The sequence below is a fragment of the Prenolepis imparis genome, unplaced genomic scaffold, assembly GCF_030444845.1.
Source record: "Prenolepis imparis isolate NDT839.2.m4 unplaced genomic scaffold, iyPreImpa1.0 SCAF_111, whole genome shotgun sequence".
Classification (NCBI taxonomy): Eukaryota; Metazoa; Arthropoda; class Insecta; order Hymenoptera; family Formicidae; genus Prenolepis; species Prenolepis imparis.
In genome coordinates this window covers 63,660-77,082 of record NW_028141269.1, presented here as the reverse complement: position 1 = coordinate 77,082, position 13,423 = coordinate 63,660, and the positions used below count along the sequence as shown (strand labels likewise).

The 13,423-nt window shown below is 33.9% G+C and overlaps 1 protein-coding gene across 1 annotated transcript; it reads left to right on the top strand.

Moving 5' to 3' along the window:
- Nucleotides 1-6,641: 6,641 nt before the first annotated feature.
- LOC145947647 (uncharacterized) lies at nucleotides 6,642-7,157 on the top strand. The gene has a single exon (XM_083057433.1). The coding sequence runs from the start codon at nucleotides 6,642-6,644 to the stop codon at nucleotides 7,155-7,157; it is 516 nt and encodes a 171-aa protein (XP_082913559.1).
- Nucleotides 7,158-13,423: the final 6,266 nt, after the last annotated feature.

The window sequence follows — 13,423 nt, the reverse complement described above, 5'->3', positions numbered from 1 at the left end:
GCCCGAACTATAACCAATAGTTATTAGAAATTAGAATTTACTGAATATCTTTATAGAATACTGTAAAGCATTTTTGCTTATAAAAGAGCGCTCTCGACAAACGCTCGTCGCGTGAAAACGCTAACGCAGCGAGACACGCGCGAAGCACCGGAAACCGCGAGATGCAAGCGAAGACCTGCGACTTCAACCTGCTTCGCTTGCAGTTAGAATAAAAACGCGTGAGTATTGTTAACCAATCAGAGACCTGTTTCCAAGGGCCTCTCCCGAAAGAAATCCAAGAAACAAAGAGGATATAGGACGGAGAGCCCGCCCGCGAAGGCAGTCTCGAATACAATTCCTAAACATCAAGACGTGGTCGCTAATAAGAAACCAAAACATCAGAACGAGACTCACTAACAACGACTTGAATTATTGAGAGGAATACGAATATACGCTCATCGAATGTTACGCGAATATATATTTAAAGAAAGGACGAGAAATAAAGCGAAACCATATTCAATCCGAAATAAAAGTGTATTTGAAGAGAAAGAAAAGAGTACAACACTCCTAACTTCCTACGAAGTCCTGCACGACCCGAGGATCCTCATCCTTAATTCGGCGCAACCCCAGTGCCTTGTTCGAGGCACACAACAATCTCAATTTGCCTGCCTTTTTAAATTGACTAAATTCTAATCTTGATGCTAACAGGTGAGCATAATAATCCATTTGAGTTACTTTGAATCCTGGATATTTTGGATTATATGATTTAAGTTCTGAATGCCATCCATTGTTACCATATGGATATAACAAAGGATAACACATTGGGTCACACCTTTTGTCTAGAATTGATATTTGTTGAACATCGTTCGAATTTTTATTATAAATCCGAACGTCTCTTTCAAATGGAGGCTCACCATCTACATTCTTAAAGACCACAGCTATTTCATTTGCTTGTGGAGCATTGTATCTTCTTTGATCTTGTTTAGGATTTTTTCTAAAGGACAACATTAAATTTATGGTTTTATTTCCTATCGGATTAAGATCTTTTTCAACTTGACGCATCATCTTGAATGTTTTTGCAAATTCATTGCATTGAACCATAAAACTTGACAACTCTTTCATTATTTCTGAATCACACTCCTTATTAGCTTTGTTATTCATTCTATGATTTACAGCTTCTTCTGTATCTAAAAAGTAAAGCTGTGCAAATCGCGGAGCTTGCCCATCCGCTGGGCGCATTGCTGTTGAAGTTAAATGATGATATTGCCCATGAATCTTTAAGCAATAAGGAGCATTGTTCACAACATCCAATGGATTTCTATTTCCCGGCGCACCCATTGAAGCCATAGCTAAAGCTGTTATATGAACGAATATTATTCATAAAATTTTTTGATTTATAATCATTTCCATTATATAATTTTTTAAGAAAATCAGGACAATTTATTGGCTTTAATTGAAGCTTGCCTTTTTGACAACAATATGTAAATTTTCCATCTTTAGATTTTTCACATGCAAAGTTTAACGATTTGCAAAATTGGCATTCTACATTCATTTGGCCAAGTGTATAAACTGGCACATTTATTTCATGGTCCTTGGCAATTAGCGCAATGTAATGATTTAATTGTTTAGCTTTTTGTCTTCCTTGAGCATGTCTCTGGGCATCAGATTCAAGTCGTTGTGACCTTACATCATCATTTTCGTCGGCCCTCTGCTGAGCATGTCTCTGGGCATCAGCTTCGAGTCGTTGAGACTTTGCGTCATCATTTTCGTGGGTCCTTTGCTGAGCATGTCTCTGAGCATCAGCTTCGAGTCGTTTAGACCTTGCGTTATCATTTTCATTGATCCTCTCCTGAGAATTTCTTTGAACATTAGCTTCAAGTCTTTGAGACCTTTCCTCAAAACTCTCAATTATTCGTATTTTTCGTAAGCGCTTACTTTCGCGACTCACTTTATACAAATTTCCGCCTTTTCTCTTTTGAGGCTGTATAGGAAAGTCTATTCGAATCTTTCATAGAGTGCCGTGAGAAAAGAAAAAGATCTGGTTGCTATGCAGCTGTTTATCGTGGTTCGTTTTATGTTTGAATCGACACGATCAGTACAGCGCATCGTACAGAAATATCAAGATCATCAGAGATACATCGAAATATATTTGGTTAATTACATATATCTGGTTAGGAAGGTCGACTTTGTCCAATTGGGGACATCATGTAAGTACATATCATGATAGTCGATACCTTCCATCAAGCCAATTATTTGAGGCTAGCCATAAGGTGATCATCCAAATTCTATCTTTGCCTTATGGTGATTAATATATCTTTGCCTTATGGTGATTTATATCTTTATCATCCAAATTCTATCTTTGCCTTATGGTGATTAATATATCTTTGCCTTATGGTGATTTATATCTTTATCATACAAATTCTATCTTTGCCTTATGGTGATTAATATATCTTTGCCTTATGGTGATTTATATCTTTATCATACAAATTCTATCTTTGCCTTATGGTGATTAATATATTTTTGCCTTATGGTGATTTATATCTTTATCAAATTAATTCTATCTTTGCCTTATGGTGATTTATATTTTTATCAATCTAATCTTATCAAAGCTGATTAATATTTTCTCTGCCTTAAAAGGTGATAACTGAAAACTATAAAACTCTTATTCATATTTTGCCTTACGGTGATATTATCCATAATCATTTTTATCTTGCCTTACGGTGATATCATTTAATTCATATTTTAATTATATTTCCTAATTTCTTTAGAGACGCAGGAATTCTTTACAGATATATATATATATATATTTCCTGGTTCCTGTTTTGAATCTTATAAATATTCTGGTTCCTGTTTCTAAGATGAAGACAACTCCTATATAACCTGTACTACATTCAGTCCTGTACATAATATGAAATAACGTCGTAAAACAAAGAAGGATTATACATAGCAAGAATATAGAAAGAATTGATATTAATCTTGGAATAAGAGTTAAGAAGTTACGTTCGGTACGTACAAAAATTACATTTTATTGTTATCGAACATTTTTTGGTCCTTCGAGCCGGATACCAAGCTTTTCAAGATGTCTAATATAAAAGCAAAGATCGCTTTACAAAAAAGTCGATTTAATCTAATACAAGATGCAGCGGATTTTGATATCGTAGAAATTTCACGTTTAAATCGTCAATTAATTAATACACGTTTGGATTTACTTGATCAGAATTGGTCTAAATTTCAAGTAGAACATGAAAATTTATATCTTGAGATACTTTCTGAGAATAATGATCAATCATATATTAAAGAACACGTGTATGAACGTTGTCAAGCGTTTTATGTATATTCTCGTGCTAAATTACTTACATATCGAGATGATTTAGAAACGGTAGATCGGCAATCTCGACCTACTCATTCGGAACATGTAGCATCATCTACCTCACAATTACCTCGTAGTGCATTGCCTCGTATAAAATTACCAAGCTTTTCAGGAGATTATCAATCATGGAGATCATTCCATGATTTATTTGTTTCTTTGATTCACGATAATGAAGATTTATCAAACGTTGAGAAGATGCATTATTTGAAGACATGTGTAACTGGTGAAGCGGCTCGGTTAATGTATAATTTGCCTATTTCTGATGAAAATTTTACTGTTGCATGGGATATATTAGTTTCAAGATATGAGAATAAACGATTTTTGATTACTACTCAATTGGATAGAATTACAAATTTAAAGCCGCTTAAAACAAAATGCGCTCAAGGTCTCAGAACTCTTTTGACAACCATATCAGAAGTTATTGGTGCTTTACGTGCTTTGAACTGTGAAGTAGATCATTGGGATCCATTATTATTACATCAGCTCGTAAGAATACTTGATCCTGAAACTCGAGAAGCATGGGAGGTTAAATTTGGTTCAACCTCTTCATATCCGACTTACTTACAATTTGAAGAATTTCTTATTGGGAGGACACGAGCTTTAGAGAATCTTAATTTACATAATAATACTTTTTTGTTCTGGTCATATTCATATCATTTTAGGTTCAGATAATTATGGTTCGGTAATTCTGCCAGGATTAATACGAGGGGATTTGTCAACGCCTATTGCTCAGCAAACTATTTTCGGATGGGTTCTTTCAGGACCAATATCAGAAAATGATTTATCTAATTCAGCAAGAACGTATCATTGTACTTTGGATCATGATTTACAAGATCTTATTGCTAGATTTTGGAATCAAGAGGAACTACCTACTACAACGGAATCTAAATTAAGTGAGGAAGAAGAAGAGTGTGAACGACATTTTTTGTCTACTCATACAAGAGATGCTACTGGAAGATATGTTATATAGTTAAAATGTTTCGACAAATTGCTCTTAATCCTGACGATTGGGATTTACAAAGGATATTGTGGCGAGGTTCTGAAAATCAACTGGTAGCTTTTAGACTCACAACTGTAACTTATGGACTTGTCTGTGCTCCGTTTCTTGCATTACGAACATTACAACAATTAGTAACCGACGAAGGTCATCATTTTCCTAAGGCTGTTATTCCTTTGACAAAGGGAAGATATGTTGATGATATCTTTGGAGGAGCGGATTCAATTTCGGAAGTTAAAGAGATTGTCAATCAACTTATTCAATTATGTGCAGCGGGTGGATTTCCTTTACAAAAATGGAGTAGTAATTGTAGAGAGATTCTGCCAATGTCGATGTCGGGTGAAGAATGTGAAGAATCGTCATCTGCTGTGGAAATTGAATCTACACTTTGCAAGATATTAGGTTTTATTTGGAGACCCGACTCGGACACGTTTCATTTTTCAGCTTTACCAACATCTACTACAAAATATACTAAAAGAATAATTTCTTCTGAAATCGCAAAATTATATGATCCATTAGGACTTATCGCACCTATTCTCATAACAGCCAAAATCTTTCTTCAAGAACTCTGGTTAAGAAAGATTGAATGGGATGAACCTCTTTCTCAAGACATGCAATATCGTTGGGAGAATTTTAGAAAACAACTTCAGCATCTAGATCAATTAGCAATTCCTAGATGGTTTGGTTATGTTCATTCCAGTACTTCTGTTGAAATTCATGGATTTTCAGATGCATCAGAATTAGCCATGGCAGCTGTGATTTATATAAGAATTTCCAGTAACTATGGTAAAATATCTACTCAACTGATTTGTTCCAAGACAAAGGTTGCACCAATTAAACGGCTTACGATTCCACGTCTTGAACTTGTTGCGGCTTTGTTATTAGCGCGATTAACTGTACATACTTTAAAAGCACTAGCACTTTCTGACGTATCGGTGTTTTGTTGGTCTGATTCATCTGTAACTCTTTCTTGGATTTCGGCTCATCCAACCAAATGGAAAGATTTTGTTCGTAATCGTGTATCTACTATACAAGAATTATTACCTTATGGATCTTGGCATTTTGTTCCTGGGAAAGAAAATCCTGCGGATTGTGCATCTCGTGGTTTAAGGCCAGATCAATTAATTAAATTTGATCTATGGTGGAAAGGACCAAATTGGCTTTCTGAGTCTCCATCATCTTGGCCTTCTTTCAAGTGTAAAGAGTTACCGGAAACTGGTTTGGAAGAACGATCTAGACAAGTCATGATTGCTGTCACCCATCAACCTTTATACTGGGAATTGTTGGATAAGTACTCTTCACTCATGAAATTATTACGAATTACTTCTATTTATCGCAGATTTATTCGTTGTCTCCGTAGAGAATCACAATCAACACTGATTAAACATCCCATAACACCCATGGAAATCGAGAAGAGTCGTAATTTTTGGGTACGAATTGTACAACAAGCATGGTTTTCGAACGAGATTCGTATAATTTCTAATAGAGAGCATTTGCCTAAATCCAACCCTTTGATTCGCCTTACACCTTTTATAGACCATGAAGGATTACTTCGTGTTGGAGGTCGTCTCCATAATGCACAGATAGAGTCTGACACAAAACATCCACTTATTATACCAAGAAGATCTTCGTTAAGTACTTTGATTATTGATGATGCTCACAAAAGGACGCTACATGGAGGTACTCAAGTTACTCTCGGTTTTTTACGAAGTTCATATTGGATTATCGGTGGAAGAGCACCTGTACGTTCTTACATCCTAAGATGTGGAAGGTGTGCACGGTATCGCGGAATTCGAGCGAAACAGCTCATGGGTCAATTACCATCATCACGTGTGACTCCAGCAAGACCTTTTTATAACACAGGTTTAGATTATGCTGGTCCCGTGATAATGAAGACTTGGAGAGGGCGAGCGGCAAAAACTTATAAAGGCTATTTAGCTATATTTGTTTGTCTCACAACATCAGCAATACATATAGAAGTAGTTACGGATTATACCACTGATGCATTTATAGCTGCCTATAAACGGTTTACTGGTAGAAGAGGTATATGTGCTACGCTACAAAGTGATTGTGGAACAAACTTTGTTGGAGCTGATGCAACTTTAAGACGTTTTTTTCAAGTCATCTTCTAATGAATTACGTGACCTTGCCTATCTTCTCGCTAAAGATAACACTGAATGGAAATTCAATCCTCCATCAACCCCTCATTTTGGAGGAAAGTGGGAAGCAGCTGTAAAATCTATTAAATTTCATTTACAACGAATTTTAAAGGATACTATATTAACGTATGAAGAAATGACAACGATAACTGTACAAATAGAAGCAGTGTTAAATTCAAGGCCATTATGTCCTTTATCAGATGATGCATCTGACTATTCACCCCTGACTCCAGGACATTTTCTTATTGGAGAAGCACCAACTACATTACCGGAACCGAGTCTATTAACTGAAAAGACATCTTTGCTTTCACGCTGGCAATTACTTAAACAGAAAGTAGATCACTTTTGGTCAAGATGGTCTATAGAGTGTTTACAAAGGTATCAAGCCATTTCTAAATGGTATCACCCTTCGAATGAAATAAAGGAAGGATCCTTAGTATTAATTACGGATGAGCGTTACCCGCCAGGAAAGTGGCCCCTCGCAAGAGTCATACATTTACATCCAGGACCAGACGGTTTAACCAGAGTTGTTACAGTGAAAACTGCAAACTCTATTTACAAGAGACCTATAACAAAATTATGTATTATCCCAACTGATCCTGAAATTCATTCAACAAATCTATTGTTGAATGCGGGCGGAGAAAATGTATAGGAAAGTCTATTCGAATCTTTCATAGAGTGCCGTGAGAAAAGAAAAAGATCTGGTTGCTATGCAGCTGTTTATCGTGGTTCGTTTTATGTTTGAATCGACACGATGCGCATCGTACAGAAATATCAAGATCATCAGAGATACATCGAAATATATTTGGTTAATTACATATATCTGGTTAGGAAGGTCGACTTTGTCCAATTGGGGACATCATGTAAGTACATATCATGATAGTCGATACCTTCCATCAAGCCAATTATTTGAGGCTAGCCATAAGGTGATCATCCAAATTCTATCTTTGCCTTATGGTGATTAATATATCTTTGCCTTATGGTGATTTATATCTTTATCATCCAAATTCTATCTTTGCCTTATGGTGATTAATATATCTTTGCCTTATGGTGATTTATATCTTTATCATACAAATTCTATCTTTGCCTTATGGTGATTAATATATCTTTGCCTTATGGTGATTTATATCTTTATCATACAAATTATATCTTTGCCTTATGGTGATTAATATATTTTTGCCTTATGGTGATTTATATCTTTATCAAATTAATTCTATCTTTGCCTTATGGTGATTTATATTTTTATCAATCTAATCTTATCAAAGCTGATTAATATTTTCTCTGCCTTAAAAGGTGATAACTGAAAACTATAAAACTCTTATTCATATTTTGCCTTACGGTGATATTATCCATAATCATTTTTATCTTGCCTTACGGTGATATCATTTAATTCATATTTTAATTATATTTCCTAATTTCTTTAGAGACGCAGGAATTCTTTACAGATATATATATATATATATATTTCCTGGTTCCTGTTTTGAATCTTATAAATATTCTGGTTCCTGTTTCTAAGATGAAGACAACTCCTATATAACCTGTACTACATTCAGTCCTGTACATAATATGAAATAACGTCGTAAAACAAAGAAGGATTATACATAGCAAGAATATAGAAAGAATTGATATTAATCTTGGAATAAGAGTTAAGAAGTTACGTTCGGTACGTACAAAAATTACATTTTATTGTTATCGAACAGAGGCATACTTCCGATTTTCAATAAATTCGTAAAAAAATTCAGCAAATTTTTCGGTGATGGCTACTATATGTGATTTTTTTAACCCACCCTCGCAACCACCCACGCACCCACCTACGCACTCATACATTTGTTAACCGATTTTCAATAAATTGGTTCCAAAATTTCGCTAATTATTCGGGGATGGCTACTATATGTGATTTTTTTTGTTTTACACCTTCACCCACGCACCCAAGCAATCACATATTTGTTAACCGATATTTTCGAAATTGGTAATAAAATTTTCGATATTTTTAAGGGATGACCATTATGGTTATTTTAAAGTCTTTCAAATGGAGGCTCACCATCTACATTCTTAAAGACCACAGCTATTTCATTTGCTTGTGGAGCATTGTATCTTCTTTGATCTTGTTTAGGATTTTTTCTAAAGGACAACATTAAATTTATGGTTTTATTTCCTATCGGATTAAGATCTTTTTCAACTTGACGCATCATCTTGAATGTTTTTGCAAATTCATTGCATTGAACCATAAAACTTGACAACTCTTTCATTATTTCTGAATCACACTCCTTATTAGCTTTGTTATTCATTCTATGATTTACAGCTTCTTCTGTATCTAAAAAGTAAAGCTGTGCAAATCGCGGAGCTTGCCCATCCGCTGGGCGCATTGCTGTTGAAGTTAAATGATGATATTGCCCATGAATCTTTAAGCAATAAGGAGCATTGTTCACAACATCCAATGGATTTCTATTTCCCGGCGCACCCATTGAAGCCATAGCTAAAGCTGTTATATGAACGAATATTATTCATAAAATTTTTTGATTTATAATCATTTCCATTATATAATTTTTTAAGAAAATCAGGACAATTTATTGGCTTTAATTGAAGCTTGCCTTTTTGACAACAATATGTAAATTTTCCATCTTTAGATTTTTCACATGCAAAGTTTAACGATTTGCAAAATTGGCATTCTACATTCATTTGGCCAAGTGTATAAACTGGCACATTTATTTCATGGTCCTTGGCAATTAGCGCAATGTAATGATTTAATTGTTTAACTTTTTGTCTTCCTTGAGCATGTCTCTGGGCATCAGCTTCAAGTCGTTGTGACTTTACATCATCATTTTCGTCGGCCCTCTGCTGAGCATGTCTCTGGGCATCAGCTTCGAGTCGTTGAGACTTTGCGTCATCATTTTCGTGGGTCCTTTGCTGAGCATGTCTCTGAGCATGTCAGCTTCGAGTCGTTTAGACCTTGCGTTATCATTTTCATTGATCCTCTCCTGAGAATTTCTTTGAACATTAGCTTCAAGTCTTTGAGACCTTTCCTCAAAACTCTCAATTATTCGTATTTTTCGTAAGCGCTTACTTTCGCGACTCACTTTATACAAATTTCCGCCTTTTCTCTTTTGAGGCATACTTCCGATTTTCAATAAATTCGTAAAAAAATTCAGCAAATTTTTCGGTGATGGCTACTATATGTGATTTTTTTAACCCACCCTCGCAACCACCCACGCACCCACCTACGCACTCATACATTTGTTAACCGATTTTCAATAAATTGGTTCCAAAATTTCGCTAATTATTCGGGGATGGCTACTATATGTGATTTTTTTTGTTTTACACCTTCACCCACGCACCCACCCAAGCAATCACATATTTGTTAACCGATATTTTCGAAATTGGTAATAAAATTTTCGATATTTTTAAGGGATGACCATTATGGTTATTTTAAAGTTTTGCCCACCCACGCAACCACCCACATACAATGTTTTGGAACACCCTAAACACATTGGCGTAAATGGCGTAAAAATCTGTGAAAAAATTATTTTCAGGAAAACATACCCTCCTCTATGAGAAAAAAAAATTTTTTTTTAAAATTAAAATAAACCCCACAGCAGCCACCCCCGAAAAATTTGCAACATTTTGGTACCTGTTTCACAAAAATCGGTCCACAAATGTGGAAGGAGTTCGCGTACATACAGACAGACAGACAGACGGACGGCACTTATATATATAGATAGTTTACAAAACTTAATTTAAAAAAATTAATAAACTAACATCATAAATAATAAAAATAACAAACAATAATAAAACTAAAAAACTAATAAATAAATAATAAAAAAAATAATATTTATAATATTAATAACAATAAAATATTTATTTAATAATAAATTAATAATAAAAAAATAATATTAATAATATTAATAATAATTTATTTATATAAATAAATTATTATTTATTTATGTAAATAAATTTTTGTTATGTTTTGTGGCGGGAGAGAGAGAGAGGAAGAAGGAGGCTAAAGGGAAAGAAGATATATATCTAACCTAACCATATTATCTCTTTCTCTCTTTCTCTCTTTCTCTCTCTCTCTCTCTCTCTCTCTCTCTCTCTCTCTCTCTCTATCTATCTATTTATCTCTCTCTGTCTCTCTTTGAAATTAAAATTTACTTACATTATGCTCACTGGTGTTGCACGCATTTTCGTTTATCTCTTTAGACATCTTGATTAATTAGAAGCCGATTTATACAATTATACGTAGTAATTAGAGATGTGTGACATTAACTACAAAGAACAGTTGAAAGAAATGTGGTACGCATAAAATAATAATATTGAAGATAAATGTTACTATAGTCAAGGCATACAAATTAAAGGTTTATTTACACGAATTGCACACATATACAAAAACACATACACAAATTTTTCAAAAATTACTTCTTGGTGTAATTTTGTAAAAATCACACCTTAGGGATGAGTTTCGATTTTTTAACGTGAGTCATTTAATAAATTTATCTATAATAAATTGCTGGTTTCAAATTAAATTACGTTAAATGTCATAATGGATAGGTCAAATAAAATAGAAAATGTTATAATAAATAAAATCCGCACAACAAAGAAGGAATCGAAGGTGTAAAATTTTACGAGAAAGGAAATAGTAATAGACGAAGTTATAACGTTGAAGAGGGAGAGTGAAGGGAGAAACGGTAGATATTTTACATAATTATATATATAGAAATTTGTAATAATTGTGTTTAAATATTTGTAATTAATATTATTTAATAATTATACTTTTATTATATTTTTCTTATATGAAAAAAAGATTTCTAAGATATTAAAAATTCAATTATATAAAAATTATATAAAAAAAATTTATATAAATTATATAAAAATCTATATTATAAAATTATATAAAATAGATATAGATAGATAGAAAAATATATAGAATTATATAAAAAGGCTGCTGTGCGCCTGTAAAAAAAGGCTGCTGTACGCCTATAAAAAAGGCTGCTGTGCGCCTGTAAAAAAAGGCTGCTGTGCCCCTGTAAAAAAAGGCTGCTGTGCGCCTATAAAAAAGGCTGCTGTGCGCCTATAATAAAAGGCTGATGTGCGCCTATAAAAAGAGGCTGCTGTGTGCCTATAAAAAAAGGCTGCTGTGCGTTTATAAAAAAAGATTGTTGTGCGCATATAAAAAAAGGCTGCGGTGCGCCTATAAAAAAAGCTGCTGTGTGCCTATATAAAGAATTAATATAAAACATAATAAGCACGAAAAAGAAAAGATTCATCAAGAAAATCGATGAACTAATGAAATAATTCTTAGTCATACAGAAAGACAAATAATATTTTATATATATAGAATAATATATATATAGATTATTACGGCACTTATATAGATATATATAGATAGATGTAATTTTTTTATATAAAATTAGGCAATAACATATATTTGAGAACATATATATTCAAAAATTACTATTATACATATTTAAAAAATACTCTATTGTTATTTAACAATTCGTATAATATACCTACGTATACGTCGTATACGGTACGACGTAGACAAGTATGCCTCAAAAGAGAAAAGGCGGAAATTTGTATAAAGTGAGTCGCGAAAGCAAGCGCTTACGACAAATACGAATAATTGAGAGTTTTGAGGAAAGGTCTCAACGACTTGAAGCTAATGTTCAAAGAAATTCTCAGGAGAGGATCAATGAAAATGATAACGCAAGGTCTCAACGACTCGAAGCTGATGCTCAGAGACATGCACAGCAAAGGACCCACGAAAATGATGACGCAAAGTCTCAACGACTCGAAGCTGATGCCCAGAGACATGCTCAGCAGAGGGCCGACGAAAATGATGACGCAAGGTCTCAACAACTTGAAGCTGATGCCCAGAGACATGCTCAAGGAAGACAAAAAGCTAAACAATTAAATCATTACATTGCGTTAATTGCCAAGGACCATGAAATAAATGTGCCAGTTTATACACTTGGCCAAATGAATGTAGAATGCCAATTTTGCAAATCGTTAAACTTTGCATGTGAAAAATCTAAAGATGGAAAATTTATATATTGTTGTCAAAAAGGCAAGCTTCAATTAAAGCCAATAATATGTCCTGATTTTCTTAAAAAATTATATAATGGAAATGATTATAAATCAAAAAATTTTATGAATAATATTCGTTCATATAACAGCGCTTTAGCTATGGCTTCAATGGGTGCGCCGGGAAATAGAAATCCATTGGATGTTGTGAACAATGCTCCTTATTGCTTAAAGATTCATGGGCAATATCATCATTTAACTTCAACAGCAATGCGCCCAGCGGATGGGCAAGCTTCGCGATTTGCACAGCTTTACTTTTTAGATACAGAAGAAGCTGTAAATCATAGAATGAATAACAAAGCTAATAAGGAGTGTGATTCAGAAATAATGAAAGAGTTGTCAAGTTTTATGATTCAATGCAATGAATTTGCAAAAACATTCAAGATGATGCGTCAGGTTGAACAAGATCTTAATCCGATAGGAAATAAAATCGTAAATTTAATGTTGTCCTTTAGAAAAAATCCTCAACAAGATCAAAGAAGATACAATGCTCCACAAGCAAATAAAATAGCTGTGGTCTTTAAGAATGTAGATGGTGAGCCTCCATTTGAAAGAGACGTTCGGATTTATAATAAAAATTCGAACGATGTTCAACAAATATCAATTCTAGACAAAAGGTGTGACCCAATGTGTTATCCTTTGTTATATCCATATGGTAACAATGGATGGCATTCAGAACTTAAATCATATAATCCAAAATATCCAGGATTCAAAGTAACTCAAATGGATTATTATGCTCACCTGTTAGCACCAAGATTAGAATTTAGTCAATTTAAAAAGGCAGGCAAATTGAGATGTCAATTTATACTTGATGTCTATATGAAAACTGAAGCAAATAGG

What these genes read in the sequence shown, in the direction of transcription:
- LOC145947647 (XM_083057433.1), top strand. Translation starts at nt 6,642, where the DNA reads ATGACAACGATAACTGTACAAATAGAAGCAGTGTTAAATTCAAGGCCA.